This window comes from Brassica napus, chromosome A10 (genome assembly GCF_020379485.1).
Source record: "Brassica napus cultivar Da-Ae chromosome A10, Da-Ae, whole genome shotgun sequence".
Taxonomy (NCBI): Eukaryota; Viridiplantae; Streptophyta; class Magnoliopsida; order Brassicales; family Brassicaceae; genus Brassica; species Brassica napus.
The window spans coordinates 11,368,425-11,385,211 of NC_063443.1; the positions used below are offsets into that span (position 1 = coordinate 11,368,425).

General features: G+C 32.8%; 2 protein-coding genes across 2 annotated transcripts; one reads left to right on the top strand and one right to left on the bottom strand.

Moving 5' to 3' along the window:
• Positions 1-3,290: 3,290 nt before the first annotated feature.
• LOC106371544 (zinc finger protein CONSTANS-LIKE 5-like) lies at positions 3,291-4,974 on the top strand. The gene is made up of 2 exons (XM_013811631.3): positions 3,291-4,286; positions 4,359-4,974. Exons 1-2 carry the CDS (start codon positions 3,573-3,575, stop codon positions 4,704-4,706), a joined length of 1,062 nt encoding a protein of 353 aa, XP_013667085.1. The 5' UTR covers positions 3,291-3,572; the 3' UTR covers positions 4,707-4,974.
• Positions 4,975-12,439: 7,465 nt separating this feature from the next.
• Positions 12,440-15,567, bottom strand: LOC106370355 (probable receptor-like serine/threonine-protein kinase At5g57670). Its single transcript, XM_013810377.3, has 10 exons — positions 15,290-15,567; positions 15,083-15,201; positions 14,662-14,780; positions 14,438-14,559; positions 14,048-14,353; positions 13,669-13,923; positions 13,411-13,568; positions 13,093-13,308; positions 12,848-12,997; positions 12,440-12,739 (listed from the first exon to the last, which is right to left on the bottom strand). Exons 1-10 carry the CDS (start codon positions 15,429-15,431, stop codon positions 12,587-12,589), a joined length of 1,740 nt encoding a protein of 579 aa, XP_013665831.2. The 5' UTR covers positions 15,432-15,567; the 3' UTR covers positions 12,440-12,586.
• Positions 15,568-16,787: the final 1,220 nt, after the last annotated feature.

The window sequence follows — 16,787 nt, forward strand, 5'->3', positions numbered from 1 at the left end:
GGTTTCAAAAATGAATTAGTGGAGTTTCTTCTTCTTCTTCTTTTTTGTCATCTAGAGGGTTAATATTAACTTGCACAAAGTAGTACACGAAGCAAGCAAAGATGTTGAACCTTTCTGGAGCCATAAGCCAGCATGGTGATAGGCAGCATTTGGAGTGGAGTTTCTTCTTTAATAAACCATTTTTCATCTCTCTTTTTATTTATTTTTTTTCTATTTTTAATGCAAAAAATCTATAAGATACTTTCGTTGAAAATGGCCAAAGATTTTAAATAAATATGGAGATGGGGTCAAATCGAGTAATGTACAGTGCATTCAGTGCCAAAAACAGCAAAACTTTTTGCCTTTATTTTATGTCGGAAGATGCCATAAAGATAGATATCATTGTAAATATAAGCAACCCCCTGCGAAAGATACGTGGGAAGATATGTCATCTACCTGTCAGATAAAAATCTTAAGAATCATACTTCTTCACAAAAATAATTTTTAATCTATTCATACATATTAAAAAATACATTAAATTATTATAATAAATATATTGTTTTTGTAATTTTTAATTTTCAATAATTTTTAACCAATATTTATTCAATAAAGTTAATTAATTTTATTGAGTATAATATTTTTTATAAAAAATATAAAAAAATGATCTTTGTGAAACATTTTTTTTTCTAAAACATCTAACTTAACGAAACAGATAGAGTATTTATTTTGAAAATATATAGTCTGTACTCTGTAGTAAGCAACCGATTTAAAATAGCACATTGTAAAGTATAGTACATCACTTAATTAAGATTATTGATTTCTCCGGCCTGTTTAATTTCAATCTGTATATTTCATTATTATTATCGTTTCTTTTCAAACTAATTTAGGCAGTGATTGTCATAGTTTATACGAAATTTTTCAGAATGTATATACGGTAGTTGTCCATGAATCTAAACTATTAAAACTGAAGTACAAATAAATCTTAATCCTTAGTTTTACTCAATAATTACCATCCAATGCCACTAACCTTATACATAGCAATTTCCATAAAAAATGTTAAGAAATTACCTAATATTTAGCTACTTAATAAATTTAGAAGATATGCAATTATTCATTTATTTAAAAAATCAAAAAGTTAATTTTGCAATCCATAAAAAATTATAAAATAGTCAGATTAATTTATTGGTTTATCAAAAATTAAATTGATCAACTTGGTTTAAATTTTTCAGAATAATAAAACTAATTCAGTTATATTTAATTAATTAGCATCTTTAAATTTAATTAGTACAATAATGTATGTATTTAGTTTTTAAACATTTACAAAAATTAAAAATAAATACCCGTGCGAAGGCACGGGTGAAGATCTAGTAAGGTATTATGAGAATTGAATATCGAACAAGCTGCTTTCTGATACATTACAAATGGGTCTTGCTTAATTAATAATATGTTACCAAAACTTCATTACTAAAACTGAAACCATAATCTTGAGAAAATATATATTTTGCTTTCTGAAATTTCTGAAATTAGAAAGAAAAAATGAACTTTGCTTTCACGGTCGGCATGATAAAGAAAGGTAAAACATACCGACCATAGTGTCCTTTTTCCAACTCTCAAATTTCCAAGAGTATCTCTCGAATCTATGCAAGAAGACGATACACAACTACTTAGTTATCACTATGGATAAGTAAGTATACAGTCAGAAACAACAATAAGAAGAAGCAGATAAGCATATACATATTTTTATAAACTATGTATTTTATATACATATTTTATAAACTACAGTCGGAAAGTATATGCATATTTTATATATTTGTCATTTACTATATTTCATATATGAGTTTTTAATGAAAATTCATATATGAATTTAATTTTGAAATAAATAGGAGTTGGTGAAAAAAATGAGCTTGTGAAAAGAAAAATATGATCTGGTGAATGTTGGAGGGGGAAATTACATGTTTACCACTTTCATGGTATCACTTTTCATTTTTACCACTATTAAAGAGACATTTTCAAAAATACCTTCTTCATTAAGTGACAAAAGACTCTTATGTCCTTGTTATTTATATTTATAATAAATCATTATTAAAAAATAATAATAATAATAATAAAAAAGATAAAAATTTTTTATGTTTTCGAATTATATTTTTTCAAATTCAAACTTTTATATAAATTTTTTTTTTCAAATTTTTTTTTTCAAATTTCTTTTTGAAAAACGAAAATTATGTTTGAAACTATTTTTTAAAATTTTTTTATATATTTTTTAAGTATTTATTTATATATTTATTAGAATCCTAAATTTCACATTCCAAAAACTTTACCCTACCTCTCAACTCTAAACCCTAAGTCTAGATTAGTTAACCCTAAGTGTATAATTGTCTTTTACCCTTCGTTAAAAGTGAGGGTAAAAATAGTTAGTGTAAACATGAAAAGTTGTACTATTAATATGCTATTTGTGGTAATTTTCCATGTTGGAGAGTGGAGAAGATAACAAATGCTGTGAGCCTATGATTATATATGTCTTTAAATTACTTATTTCCTACATAGATACTGGATTACATATTTTGTGAATTGAATAACTTTTGATACATTATCTGAACGGTTGTTTGTCACAACTTTATTAATAGTATACACATAACATGCACACTATATATACAGTAAAAAATCTATAAATTAATATTCGACATAATTCGATAAAATAATAAGATAATAATATTTTTAAAAACTTTTAACTAAATATATGGTCTCATTAAAATCATAAAATAATAATTATTGTTTATTTGTATTCCAAAATGAATTTTCATCTCTAATTTTATTTTTTTGTTTCAATATTTTGATGTTACTTTATTTAATTATTTATATAACGCATGTGTATTCTATAATACATATTTAACATACATAAATATATCAAACAATCAAATTAAAATAAAAGAAATTCAAATTTGTAAAGTTTAAATAATAAATCTATATAATATTGTAAAATAAAATACCTTTGTCCTTTTTAAAAAATATATTGCAAAACTAAAATCTCTTTTTTTTTTAAAGTTTCTTTAAAATAATAATTCTAATTTAGAAATTATCATAATTTCAAAATTATTTATTTATAGAACTTTTATCTCTAGTCTGGACCACTTCGGTGGGGCCAGGATACTCGGTTAGCAAAAAAAAAAAACTCTATATTAATATTATATAATTTCTCTTACTGCACTTCAATTAACGATTTAGAATTTAAGATTAACAGAAAATAAAATGTAGCCTTTTCTGAGATGCATTATTCAGCCTAATTCGTTGATTCATTTTAGCTGCCAGCCTAATTTTTGTTTATACGATTTCTCATGCGTAAGGAAACAAAAATTAAAGTTATTAATTAAAATTAAAACGTAGTTTCATGTGGATGTGATGATCCCACTTGTCAAGTAACAATTCGTTAAGACATACTGTGGCTTCTCTGTCTGACTGGACATGACAGATCATCTAAGCAAATCAAATACCCAATCCTCACACATTCTCAAAGCTTTGAGTTCCAAAAACTTCAAAGAGAGATTTTTTTTTTCTCGTGAAAGAAAGAACGAAAAGAATATTAGAGAGAGAAGTTAATGGGATTCGGCTTAGAGAACATCAAATCAATCTCCGGCGGGTGGGGCGCGGCGGCGCGTTCCTGTGACGCTTGTCAATCAGTATCCGCCGCCGTGTTCTGCCGAGTTGACTCAGCTTTCTTATGCCTCACTTGCGACACACGAATCCACTCATACACGCGCCACGAGCGCGTGTTTCTCTGCGAAGTCTGCGAACAAGCTCCCGCCGCCGTCACCTGCAAAGCCGACGCCGCCTCTCTCTGCGTCACCTGCGATTCCGACATCCACTCCGCTAACCCACTCGCTAACCGCCATGAACGCGTCCCCGTCGAGTCGTTCTTCGACTCCGCCGTCGCCAAAATCTCAGCTTCGACGTTTGGGGTCCTCGGGTCAACTCCCACCGTGGATTTAACCACCGCTCCGGTGATGGGTAACTCCGACGAGATCGGTTTGTGCCCGTGGCTGCTTCCTAACGACTTCAGCGAACCGGCTAAAACCGAAATGAAATCTTCTGAGTTCATGTTTTCCGATTTCGATCGTCTCATCGACTTCGAGTACCCAAACTCCTTCAACCACCACCCGCCGCATAACAGCGCCGGAGCAGACAGCCTTGTCCCCGTTCAGACAAAAACAGAGCCTCTTCCGTTAAGTAAAAACGATCACTGCTTCGACATAGATTTCTGCAGATCAAAGCTCTCTGCTTTCACCTACCCAACTCAATCAATCAGCCACAGTGTAATCAGCTCTCCTCCGTTAAACTTGCGTAAAGTCTGAAACTTTCACTTTAACTTCGATCTTTGCTTTCAGGTTTCTACTTCCTCTCTCGAATACGGCGTGGTTCCCGACGGAAACACCTCGTCGGAAATCTCGATTCCGTTTAACCGGAGCACCACCACGATCACCGCCTCGACGGCGACCACCGGGGATCAAGCGAGCTCCATGAACAGGGAGGCAAGGGTTTTGAGGTACAGAGAGAAGCGAAAGAACAGGAAGTTCGAGAAGACGATCCGTTACGCTTCAAGGAAAGCTTACGCTGAGTCACGGCCAAGGATCAAAGGCCGGTTCGCGAAACGAACGGAGACCGAAAACGACGACGTTTTCTTCAGTCATGTTTACGCTTCAGCCGCACAGTACGGCGTCGTACCAACGTTCTGATTCTAATCTACGGTGGAAGTTTTGACGAATCATCACCTGGAAACTCCCCTTCCTTCCTTCCACCGTCGATTTTACCGTTTGGTGTATTGTATTGTATTATCATATAGTGAGTCTTACCCTAGACAAACAATTTATCCTTTCTACAGCTTCGTCGGTTTACTTTTTTTCTTTTACCGTCTCTCTCACTGCCACTGTAAGACTGTAACTTTCCTCTCTGTTTATGAATGCTCTAGCAAAAGTTTTATAAAATAATATAATTTGGCAATTACAATTTCTATATTGGCTGATGTTGTCTTGTCGCTACATTTGTTAACGGAGATTAGGTGGAGTTTGGCTTTTTAAGTGTTTACATGTATCTCAAATCCTTATTAAGTATTTTATTTTATAATTAAATTAAATTAAATATAACTATAACCGGAATTTGGAGGCGATAAGACTTGTACATAATACAATCTTGGTTAGCTTAATTAACTACAATAATTTGAGATTCGTATATACTATAGTACATATTGCATATTCCAATATCTCTGGAACTTTCGCAGAGTGATAAGAGTCGGGCGAAAAAGTTCGATTTTTCGGGAATGGGTAGAAAAGTGGTGAAAAAATGCAGTTAATGGTTTTGTCCGAAATTTCATAAACTTTGCCTTTTGAGTTTCTGTAGAGCCAATCTTTATCTCTATCCAATAACGTGATTATTCATTATTGTCAGATAAAGTCAAAGTCCGTTGGAACTATGATGTTTGTCGTAAGTGATCGGTGATTTTCTGATTTGTGATATCTCCAACAGTGATTAGATATTTGATTCTATTAAAATGCGAAGTAGTCGATATTTTCAGTTAGTATATAATGATTTTATACGTCTCATATGATGTTGCATCATTAATTTGAGTTTTCATAGTTTAAAAGTTATGTCGTAGCTTCCTTGCAATTAGTTTATGACTTCTGTATACATATCATAATGAATTTGCTAACTACATATACACTTGCATTCTTGTAAGCAGATACTTACATCTATAAAATCTATATCACGTTTCGTGAAAGTGAAAATACCCATGATTAGTAATCTGGATTACAATAGTTGAATGAGACATGTGCCGTCCAAGTGGGGTTAGAGACTTGATGCAATGGGCATTTTAGGCATGATATTTTTATAGGAAGTCAGCTTAAGATATGCAAGTAGTGGGTAGGAAATGTTTTGGCTTTGGAGCCACATATATAATATCATAATAACGTTAATAATAGTGCATTAGAACAAAGTTATGACAATACATATAACTAAAGCAAACAGAAATCAAATAATTAAAAGTTTGATGTTGAGTGTCACGAATAAATTGGGTAAGTACGGTGGTTTTCCCACAACTAATCTTGGATTAAGCTTGTTAGGTGAATTCTACCAAACTCATTGTCTATTATAATATTAATCTTATGCTTATATATTAATTAAGCTTATTAGTTCCAATTCAGTTTCAATCTAGTTTTGTTCACACATTTTTAAGTCTGCCTGACAGCTCTTATAACTCCTGTGTAAATGTATATTTCATTGTAGTTGTCTTAGAGCAACTCGAACAATGAGAAACCATATAAGTTTCTAAAAGAACAAGAATATTAGTATTATAGTTAGTAAATTATATTTTATTTTTTAAGTTAATAAAAACACTAATTTTTTTTACATGATGATATGTGTATTTTGTTTGGAGTTATTAATTGGTTCTAAAAACCTTAACTTTAGAACTTTTTGTCTTCTCTCTTAATTTTTTTTAATACTTAAAATCCATGTTCATACTCATTGTCGGAAGTACTCTTAGATCTATCATCTTTGTTAAACTATGTGGACTTATATTATATCTGAGATAAGTGAAACGAAGTAAACAACAGCGCATGTATAAATATAGAATGGGTTAACATAAAATATTAATATTTGTAAACAGTCAATTTCGAATTGGGATTTTTGCAAAATTGACCTACAACTTAAAGTCAAACACAAAACTAACCTCCTTTTTTTTTTAAAATTGGTTTTGCCCTATTCACCCCACAAGTTCATATAATTTACGAAAATGCCATCAATTTTTTTTTTTTTTTCGAAAATGACATTTTTACTCTCTCACCCTCATCATCTTCAAGTAATTACAAGATTGCCATTGTCATCAATACCACAACCACCATGAACAACCAATTTGAAGCTCTTAATACTCCCAAAATCGATTTACCCTTCTTCTTTTTTCATTCTTGTGAACTAAACACAACATATCTCTCACTTTCTCTCCACAATGAGCTAAAAAAACCCAAGATTTTGATTCTAAATTTTTTATGGTTCATAAAGTCATAGAAGCTAACGATTATGGGTGGGTGACTTTCGTTTGTGATTCTGTGTGCTTGGAGAAGCCTTATGTATGCTAAGGAACTTATCTCACCAATTTAAGGTATGACATCGAGTTTTTTTCCAGATCTGTTCGTCAGACGACTTACTTGGGAAGTCGTCTCGCTGTAGACGACTTACCTTTCAGTCGTCTGGCTGTAGACGACTTACCTGGAAGTCGTCTGGTCAACGCAGTGGTTATTTTTGCAATTGACTTTGAAATCTGTAACCTGAGACGACTGAAAGTTAAGTCGTCTACTATTGTTTGGTTTCAAAAAAAATTCCAAAGAACCTAGACGACTTACATTTCAGTCGTCATAGGTTAGTTTTGTATTTGACTGGATAATTTCAGAAGTTTGACTTCCCCAGACGACTTACATTTCAGTCGTCTGGCGATAATTAAAATAATAATATTTTTTATAAAGTAAACGACTTACAATTAAGTAGTCATAGGTTAGTTTTGCAATTGAAAAAAAAAACTTCAAGATTTAATTATACACAGACAACTTATAATTCAGTCGTCCACCAGACGACTTAATTGTAAGTCGTCCAGGACTTTTTTCCGAGATTCTGGTCAAACCTCGTAAATCCTGGACGACTTACATTTCAGTCGTCTCGTGGACGACTGAATTATAAGTCGTCTGTATATAATTAAATCTTAAAGTTTTTTTTTTCAATTGCAAAACTAACTTATGACGACTTAACTGTAAGTCGTCTACTTTTAAAAAAATATTATTATTTTAATTTTCATTAGACGACTGAAATGTAAGTCGTCCAAAAAGTCAAACTTCTGAAATAATCCAGTCAAATGCAAAACTAACCTCTGACGACTGAAATGTAAGTCGTCTAGCTTTTTTGGAGTTTTTTTTTAACCAAACAATAGTAGACAACTTAACTTTCAGTCGTCCGAAATAACAGATTTCAAAGTCAATTGCAAAAATAACATCTGCGTTGACCAGACGACATATAGTTTAGTCGTCTAGACAACTTAGATTGAAGTCGTCCGCGTCTTCTCCACTAGTTTTTAAGTCTTCTACGTTAGTATTTGAATAACTTGTATTTTTAAGAGTGATAAGTAACTTCAAGATATGTAAAACTCATATTTACAAAATATGTTCTCTCCCTTAGTTTTACTAAATTTGACTAAGTTTTTCAATGCAAACTTATAAAAAATATGATATGCTTTGACTAGTTACTATTATTTGTTTCCATCTCTTACCAACATTCTTGTTTATTAAGATGAGAAAAAGGCCATTGGAGTTTATTATTTCATATGAGAGATCCAAAGATAAAAAAAAGGCTACTGAAGTCTATTATTTCATTGATTTGTAAATGTGTAAACACATTGTTAGCACATTTAATACATCTTGGAAAACATTATTACTGATTTTACAAAAAATTCACAACTAAAAGAGTATACATGCAATTCACAAAACAGACCACAAACAAAACTATTATAGATCATTCATCTACAAAGACAAGCTTGGATTCCACTTGAGTAGACAAGACCAGACAACTTTTAAGAAGTTCAGACGACTTCTAAGAAGTCCAGACGACTTCCAGGAAGTTCAGACGACTTTGCCAGAAGACTTTTAGGAAGTTCAGACGACTTCCAGACGACTTTACAAGAAGTCCAGACGACTTTTAGGAAGTCCAGACGACTTCCAGACGACTTCCAGACGACTTCCAGACGACTAACAAGTAAGTCGTCCCATAAGTCTTCCAGATCTGAAAAATCTGCATATTAAATCCAGATCTGGAAAACCTGCATATTCAAAAACGTTCAAATGGCTTAAAAACAGAAAAAATGAATGGAAGATTAGATAAATCTACCTTTACAGAACACACAAAAATACATATCTAAAAATAAAATATCTACCTTTAAATTAGTGGAAGATGAGTACCATCTAATTAAAAACCTGCAAAAAAAAAATAGATTAGTAACAAAGACATGAGACAAAATTGAAAAATTTATATAAAGTTTGGTGTTTTCAAGTCAAAGAGATTAGAGTGGGTTTGGAGAGTTTTAGTTTGGGAAAAAAGTAAGAACTTTATACAACAAGAAGTTACCAAATGAAGAAAAATCAGACATAAGAACTTACCAAAACGCTCAGAAAAATCCAGACGACTTCCTAGAAGTCCAGACGACTTCCTAGAAGTCCAGACGACTTCCTCGAAGTCCAGACGACTTCCTGGAAGTCCAGACGACTTCCTGGAAGTCCAGACGACTTCCTGGAAGTCCAGACGACTTCCTCGAAGTCCAGACGACTTCCTGGAAGTCCAGACGACTTCCTGGAAGTCCAGACGACTTTGTCAGAAGACTTCCAAGAAGTCCAGACGACTTCCAGACGACTTCCAGACGACTAACAGGTAAGTCGTCCCAGAAGTCTTCCAGATCTGAAAAACCTGCACATCAAATCCAGATCTTAAAAACCTGCATATCCAAAAACGTTCAAATGACTTAAAAATAGAGAAAATGAGTGGAAGATTAGATAAATCTACATTTATAGAACACACAAAAATACATATCTAAAATTAATAGATCTACCTCTAAATTAGTGGAAGATGAGTACCATTTGATTAAAAACCTGCAAAAGAGATAGATTAGTAAGAAATACATGAGACAAAACTGAAAAATTCATATAAAGTTTGGTGTTTTCAAGTCAAAGAGATTAAAGAGAGGTTGGAGAGTTTTAGAATGATGAACATTACATTTTTGTTGCAGCCATTTGAGAGGAGGAGAGAGAATGTGTAAATTTTTCTTTTTATAGGGAGACAAAAAATCCAATTAGATTAAATATTTTTGACTCAGACGACTTCCTGGACGACTTACATTTCAGTCGTCTGGTGAAGAAATTAAAACAGACGACTTACATGTAAGTCGTCCAGAAGAGTTTAATATTTTTAGCGGGAAATTAAATATTTTTAGCGGGAAACTAAAATAGAAGACTTCCCAGACGACTTACAAGTAAGTCGTCTGGACGACTGAAATATACGTCGTCCGGGTAAATTATTCAACGGACGACTGAAATATAAGTCGTCCACACCCTAAACATAACCCCTAAACTTAATTATCTAATTAAACACTTCATAAAACCAAATCAAACTTGAAAAGTGTTTACTATACACAAAAATAAACACATATAGGTGAAAACTAATTTTTGAAAAAAATATTTTAGTTTTCCAAAATCTAACCCTAACAATACATACAATACTACAACATATGTTTGCCAAACTCCTAAACCAAAGTATTTCATGATTCACTACTTTCACTCATCTATCTTCAAAACAAATCAATTTTATCATATCTTAATTTATATTAGTTAAAAGTGTTTATAATTACTTGATTTTTATTTTTTACGCATCAAAATATTTTTTTACAAGATTTATAAATTATTTTTAAAATAAACTGGTACCAGACGACTTACACTTGAGTCGTCCAGACGACTCAGACGATTTACTGGGGCTATATTCGTAAAAATGGCTTCTGTTTTTTTGTTTGGTCACAAGGGGCTGACCTGTAATTTCACTAGACTTTTAGGTTAGTTTTGTATTTGATTAAAGTTTGGGTATAGGTTTGGGATTAAAATCAAGTTGTGGGTTAGTTTTGGCAAAAACCCCTTTCGAATTATAGGACCATGGCAATATAAATGAAATTATTATTCAGCTGAAGTCTCTCGAAGAAAGTTGTGGTTATACAGTTACTTTTGAAAATGCAATCTGAATATCTCACTATATTTAACGAGATTCGAATGAATTTACATCTCAATCATATTGAAGTTCATAATTTTTTATCGATTATTTACATTACAAGATTGGTGACACTATAATCTCTATAACAAAATGCATAAGTTCCGAATGTTATAAACCGCATTGCAGTTTTTTTTTTTTTTTTTTTGACAGCCGCACTGCAGTTTATATTACCATTCAGACTCATATTTCAGATGACATGTATGGAAAATATTAACAAATAAGTAATAATAACTTTATATTCATGACTGGAGTTTTGGAAACCTTTCTTTTGTCAAACGAAGCAATCTTTAAATCATGTAAACTCCCACCGGTATTTTACAAAAAAAAGAAGTAATAAAGACGCACAATATCACACGTTTAAAGGGAAAACACTTGGTAACAGTTGAACCAGTAAATTGGGATGAAAAAGATAATTCTTTGTTGGCTCCTTGAAAGTGGGACCTGCGTGGCCCAAAGAGGGTTCGACATGGCGTGGGTCGAAGAGGGACAAGTGGAGGGTCCGACCACACCATAACCACGTGCATCGCCGGCCCAAGTGCTTGTCTCGTGGTCCACTTCTGCACCGTATCCCATATCCTAACAGTTCCCATCTTCCACTTGATGAACATACTGGTAGTGCAAAAAGGCTAATTGAGTGAATTAGCATACCCTGGCGAAATTGTTTTCACATGTCTAGCTTATTTCTGTTAAGAATTTACTTGAAAGTAGAACTCAGGACAAGAAAAAGCCAAACTATATTTTGGCTTCAATGCCAATATAATTATACAATTTTTCTGCTAAAAATATATAGTTATATTTAATCTAAACTAATGTATCAAACTATGTCATTATTATATACAGTGTCAGCCCTGACCTAAAGCTGGAGAAATACAAACTTTAAGCGCCAAATTATATTATATATATATATATATATAGACATCACAAATACTAAAAATTGCATGTATCCTAATGGTTGTGTGCTGCTTAACTGAGTTAAAAGTGCTTGGTTTGAAGAACATGGAGCGCCAAAATTTATTTTTACTTTAGTCAATAATTTAGATTGCGCCGGTCCTGATTATATACATGTTATTACAAATTCCATCAACGAGATTACCAACAAAAAAAATTCCACCAAGGAAACTGTCACTATTTACGTCCATACTATTGCTTTCTTTTCTTATTGAATTTTATGTTACAAATCCCACCCAAAAAACTGTCTCTGTTTAGATCCATGCTATTGCTTTCTTTTCTTATTGGATTAAAGTGCCACTGCTTTTATTTTCTTTTATCAAATCACTTGTTTCCGATAACGACAAAAAATCATGTATATTATTCTATACACACATAACAAATGTAATACGATATTTTCTTAATCTAAAAGATATTTTTTTTTTCTAAAGAAAGGGGTTGGGATTCGTTTTGGCTAACTGTTAATTGATTTTATAGTACTCTTTAGTCCTTATATTTGGAGTTGCTTTGGTTCTTTATATTAAAAAGTGAAAATAGAGTATTTTCTAAGTTTTGTGTGTAATTCTGTTACTAAAATTTCTTCAAAAAGGAAAATAAAATATAATGGTTTTTTTTATATTTAATTAGTTTTTTTACATCAAATGGTTATTCTATTATTCAAACTTAAGAAGATATATGATTAGTAATTTATTTCTATTAGTTGTGAAATTTGGTACATGATGGATGATCCCCTCAATTTTCATAAAGATACAAAGAATTAACAGAAGAAAAAAATCTATCAAGAGAGATAGTAGATACTATTAGATTAAAAAAAAAACAAATATTAAATGGAAGAATCCAAAGGAACATCATATCCGAGTAACATAGAGTAGTCATCCCATTCATTATTATTCTCATCGCCATTAGTCATATCCTTAGGCATTCTCCAGCTCTTTGCAACCTCGGCCTCATTCCCATTTGTGAGCAATTCTAATACCTTAATTACACGATACAAAATCACAAAACCAAATCCATTTAAATCCACTTTTTGGATCGTTTGGCTCCTAATATATAAGATTTGATATTAAATATGCATGTAACCAACCTGAGTCATGGTTGGTCGTAATATCGGTGATTGTTGGACACAGTGTGAAGCTGTAAGGACAAGCCTATTCATCTGCTGATCATCATACTTTTCTTGCAGTTTCGGATCAACCAACTCTCTTGTGTTACCTGTCTCCAACGCCGGCTTGGCCTGTTAGTGTTAAAAAGTCAACGATGAAATCTGTAAGTCAACGAGAGAGTTATGTTTCTTGTCTTTAAGGCAAGTTAGTATGAGTAGAATCATACCCATAAGAGAATGTGATTATGAGAGGGATTCACCGGTCTTCGTCCACTTATGATTTCAAGAAGGAGAATACCAAATGCGTAGATATCAGTTTTCTCGTCTACGGTTCCTTGCATTAAGGACTCTGGTGCTAGGTAACCGAACGTTCCTTCAACCGGTATAACCGCATGGTGAGTCCATTTGTTAGGCAGCCATTTCGCCAATCCAAAATCAGTTATCTGCTCAACCATAATAACATCCAGTTTTCACACAGACACACATATATATATATATATATATATATACGAAAACCGAGTTGCTTGCATGACAAGAAAGCTCACTTGCGGTTCAAAATCAGGTCCAAGTAAAACGTTGGAAGATTTGATATCACGGTGAATGATCCGATGGTTGCAGCGTTTGTGAAGATAATGAAGCCCTCTAGCAACTCCAACTGCAATCTTGTACCGTATAGGCCAATCCAACGACCCGTTTTCCTTCTCTGTTCCGATTAATTATTCAATATTAAAACTATATTGTCTTTAGAATATGATGATAATTAAATTACAACATGAAAGTTATATGAAGTTAAGTTAGATTACCGTGTAAGGCGGAGTACAAGTTTCCGTTCTCAGAGAACCTGAAGACAAGATAGAGACCTCTCTCAACACAACAACCTAAGAGAAGGGCAGTGTTGGGATGAGAGACATGACTTATGACGCCGAGTTCCGTAAGAAACTCTTTTTCCTTGATCATGTCACCACTCTCTTTCGTTAATCTCTTCACTGCGATTCTTCTCCCATCACATAGATCTCCTCTGTACACTTCAGAGTATCCTCCTATACCTACTATGTTCTCTACAATTCAGCCGAAAACATAGATTATGTTATTTTACTAAAAAAAAAAGTTTCAACCTCTTTTGTCATGGGTTGATGCATTTGCCTCCAATTTTTCAAAAATTTTGGTTCCTTAAATGCTCACCTTGATCAAAATCGTTTGTGGCTTTAGAGATCTCGTTGTAAGTAAAGCACTGAATAAGAGGTTTAGGTTTAGGGTTGTTCTTAGTCTCGTTTCTTCTCCATTTCCTCAAAGGAGAGTTCATGATAAGTGAAGATATTAATCTATAGGGAGACATCGGCCTATGTTTGGGTTTGTCTGAAGGAGAAGCGACGCTAGAAGAAACCATTGAACTGCTGAAACTTGAAGCATCATCGCCTGAGGAGCTAATCATATCTCTTGATAGAATGCTTAGTACGCTACGCGGTGAATACTTCTCACTCTTTATGTCTGATAATAACATAGTTGTTAGTCTTTGCATCGTCTGAATAAATCTTAGTACCAAACATAAACGAGATATTATTATAATCTAACCTCGAGAAATATCAGAGTCAGAGTAGCAATCTTTATGCTGTTTTCTTTGGCTTCCGACAAAAACAATAGAGCAACTTGACGGAGCAAAGTCCGAGACATACCTTGTGATCTCATTCCATATCCTAAATCAAGAAAAACAGAAACGAGTTATTACTACAACTACAAGGATTATGAATTGGATCCATGAGTTTCTAAACTTAACCGGAAAATGTCCGGTTCATTACCTGAATGCGTGACTGGTTGGTCGGGAAAGAACAAGATAGTGAGCAGAAATTGACTTGACTTCATTGATTAGTCCTCTTCCGATTTTTGAGCAAAGCCCTACCTTGGCTTCCAAGTTCACCTATTAATTAGGAAAAATAAATTTTGAATTGACCAATTTGCTTTGACCAAAAAAAGAAGAAGAAGAATATACCCGTTTGTAATATATATTGCTAACGTTGTGATTCATAATTAACATTGTTCAATACCGATGTTTTTAACTTTATAAATTTTCTAAAGGATTTGAAGTTTTCAGTTCTCTGAATTTAGAAAATTATAACCTAATCCGGGTTTTGTTATGGTAAGTCTATCCAAATCCGGTTTGTTTCGGTTTAAAATCCTTTTATTCGCCAAATAAGGAAAATAAATAAAATTAGGTTGTACTTGGTTCTGGCAGCAAGTGTAAGCGAATTCTCCAAGCATGGAGATAACATGAGCTTTGGCACGGCGAATCTGAATCCTCCTCTTCTTTTTCATCGGAATCTTTTTTGGCTCTTCACCAACTGCAACAACAACAAGAACAATTTAGTTTACAAATTATTAGGCGGTGAAAAAAGAAACAGAGGAAATTAGGTATATATATACACTAACCAAGAAGATGAAGAGCAACAATTGTATCATTTGGTTTAGCAAGAACATTGATGGCCCACGATAGAGCGTTTTGACTCTCGTCGTGATCCAACGAGATTGCCACAAGGATCTTGTTACTACCCTCTTCTGAAGAAGTTATCATTTGTATTTGTTACGTTGTCTCACTCCAGCAAAGGTTGGAATATTTGAGAACACAATGATTCTATACACTTGAAGAAGAACAAAATGTTATTCTTTCTTGAGGAGATAGTAAGAAAAAGAGAGTCGTTTCGAGATTAATAAAGAGTGTGGAAAAGGGATGATCATTGCATGAGATAATCATTAGCTGTGTATATGAGTCTTGACGAAGAAGCATAAAGCGCAATAAGCCCAATGATATTTTAATCAAGTTAAATTTATTTATTTTTTGGCCTAAAAGATGCTAAAAAGGAAAGTTTAATTAGGGTTGAGGGTTAAAAATAATTTATTTTAGTGGGTCGTCTTCTGTATTTTCATTTAGATTCTTAATTTGGAGTTTGTTCAAAAAATAGTAATTTGGAGTTAAAATTTGATATGATGCTTGTCTAGTTGTTTTTTAAATAGGTTAGAGTTCAGTCATGAATTTGTTTGATATATTAAGAGTGGCTTATTAGAGTATTTCCTAAGAAGCCATTAATATATTAAGAGAAGTTAAATGTTTTGAACAAAGCATAAAATAAACTAAAATATCATAAACGGTTTACAAACTTGGAAAAAAAGTTTATAGGTCAGAACAATCAACAAAATGTTAATCTAAACTATACCGTTAGGGTAAGTCACTAATCAAATTAATTATAGTCTAAAGCTAAACAAAACATATGCTTTAATAATATGTATTATATAAACAAAAATATAGATTATTAGAGACAATGATGGACTCTGAAGTGAATGTGGTTGGATGATTTGTGATGTAAGCAAAGGTGAAGTGGCAAAAGGATGTTTCTTGTTGTTGGTTCTCAGTGGTCTCATCTCGTGCTATTGATTCTGTCTTCCTGACAAAGCCATTGTTGCTCTTTGGTCGTTACCTTCTTATTATATCAGCTGAGTTTGTGTATAAATCATATAAAGGATGATTAAATGGTAGTTTGGGATCAATGATTAAAAAATAGGTAGCGAAAAGAATGAAATGAAAAATTGTTTTCAAAGAGTTGGTAGAGGAAAGTGTGAGCCATAGATGGCAATCCAAAAGCGGGAAGATATATATTTAACTTTTTACAATGAAAGAGACTTTGAGAAGACATTAAGTACAAGTAGAACACTATAATAATATGTAGTATGCAAAAATGAATTAAATGGTAATAATAGAGATGAACCAAAAGGTACTATCAACAAACAAGACGTTGAATCATATAATTACATGTGAAATTATGGACACGAGATTACTTGGCTTTGTTTGTCTTATACTACACAACACTAACCTCCGTACACATCACACACACGTGTATTTGATCTCTCAAACTCAGGGTCATATAGTTAGGCC

Excerpts from the sequence above, each read along its gene's own strand:
- LOC106371544 (XM_013811631.3), top strand. The coding sequence starts at position 3,573 with ATGGGATTCGGCTTAGAGAACATCAAATCAATCTCCGGCGGGTGGGGC. Across the intron at positions 4,287-4,358 it reads CTCAATCAATCAGCCACAGT|GTTTCTACTTCCTCTCTCGA; the intron begins GTAATCAGCTCT and ends CTTTGCTTTCAG.
- LOC106370355 (XM_013810377.3), bottom strand. The coding sequence starts at position 15,431 with ATGATAACTTCTTCAGAAGAGGGTAGTAACAAGATCCTTGTGGCAATC. Across the intron at positions 14,354-14,437 it reads TGACTCTGATATTTCTCGAG|ACATAAAGAGTGAGAAGTAT; the intron begins GTTAGATTATAA and ends TGTTATTATCAG. Across the intron at positions 12,998-13,092 it reads ATAATCACATTCTCTTATGG|GCCAAGCCGGCGTTGGAGAC; the intron begins GTATGATTCTAC and ends TAACACTAACAG.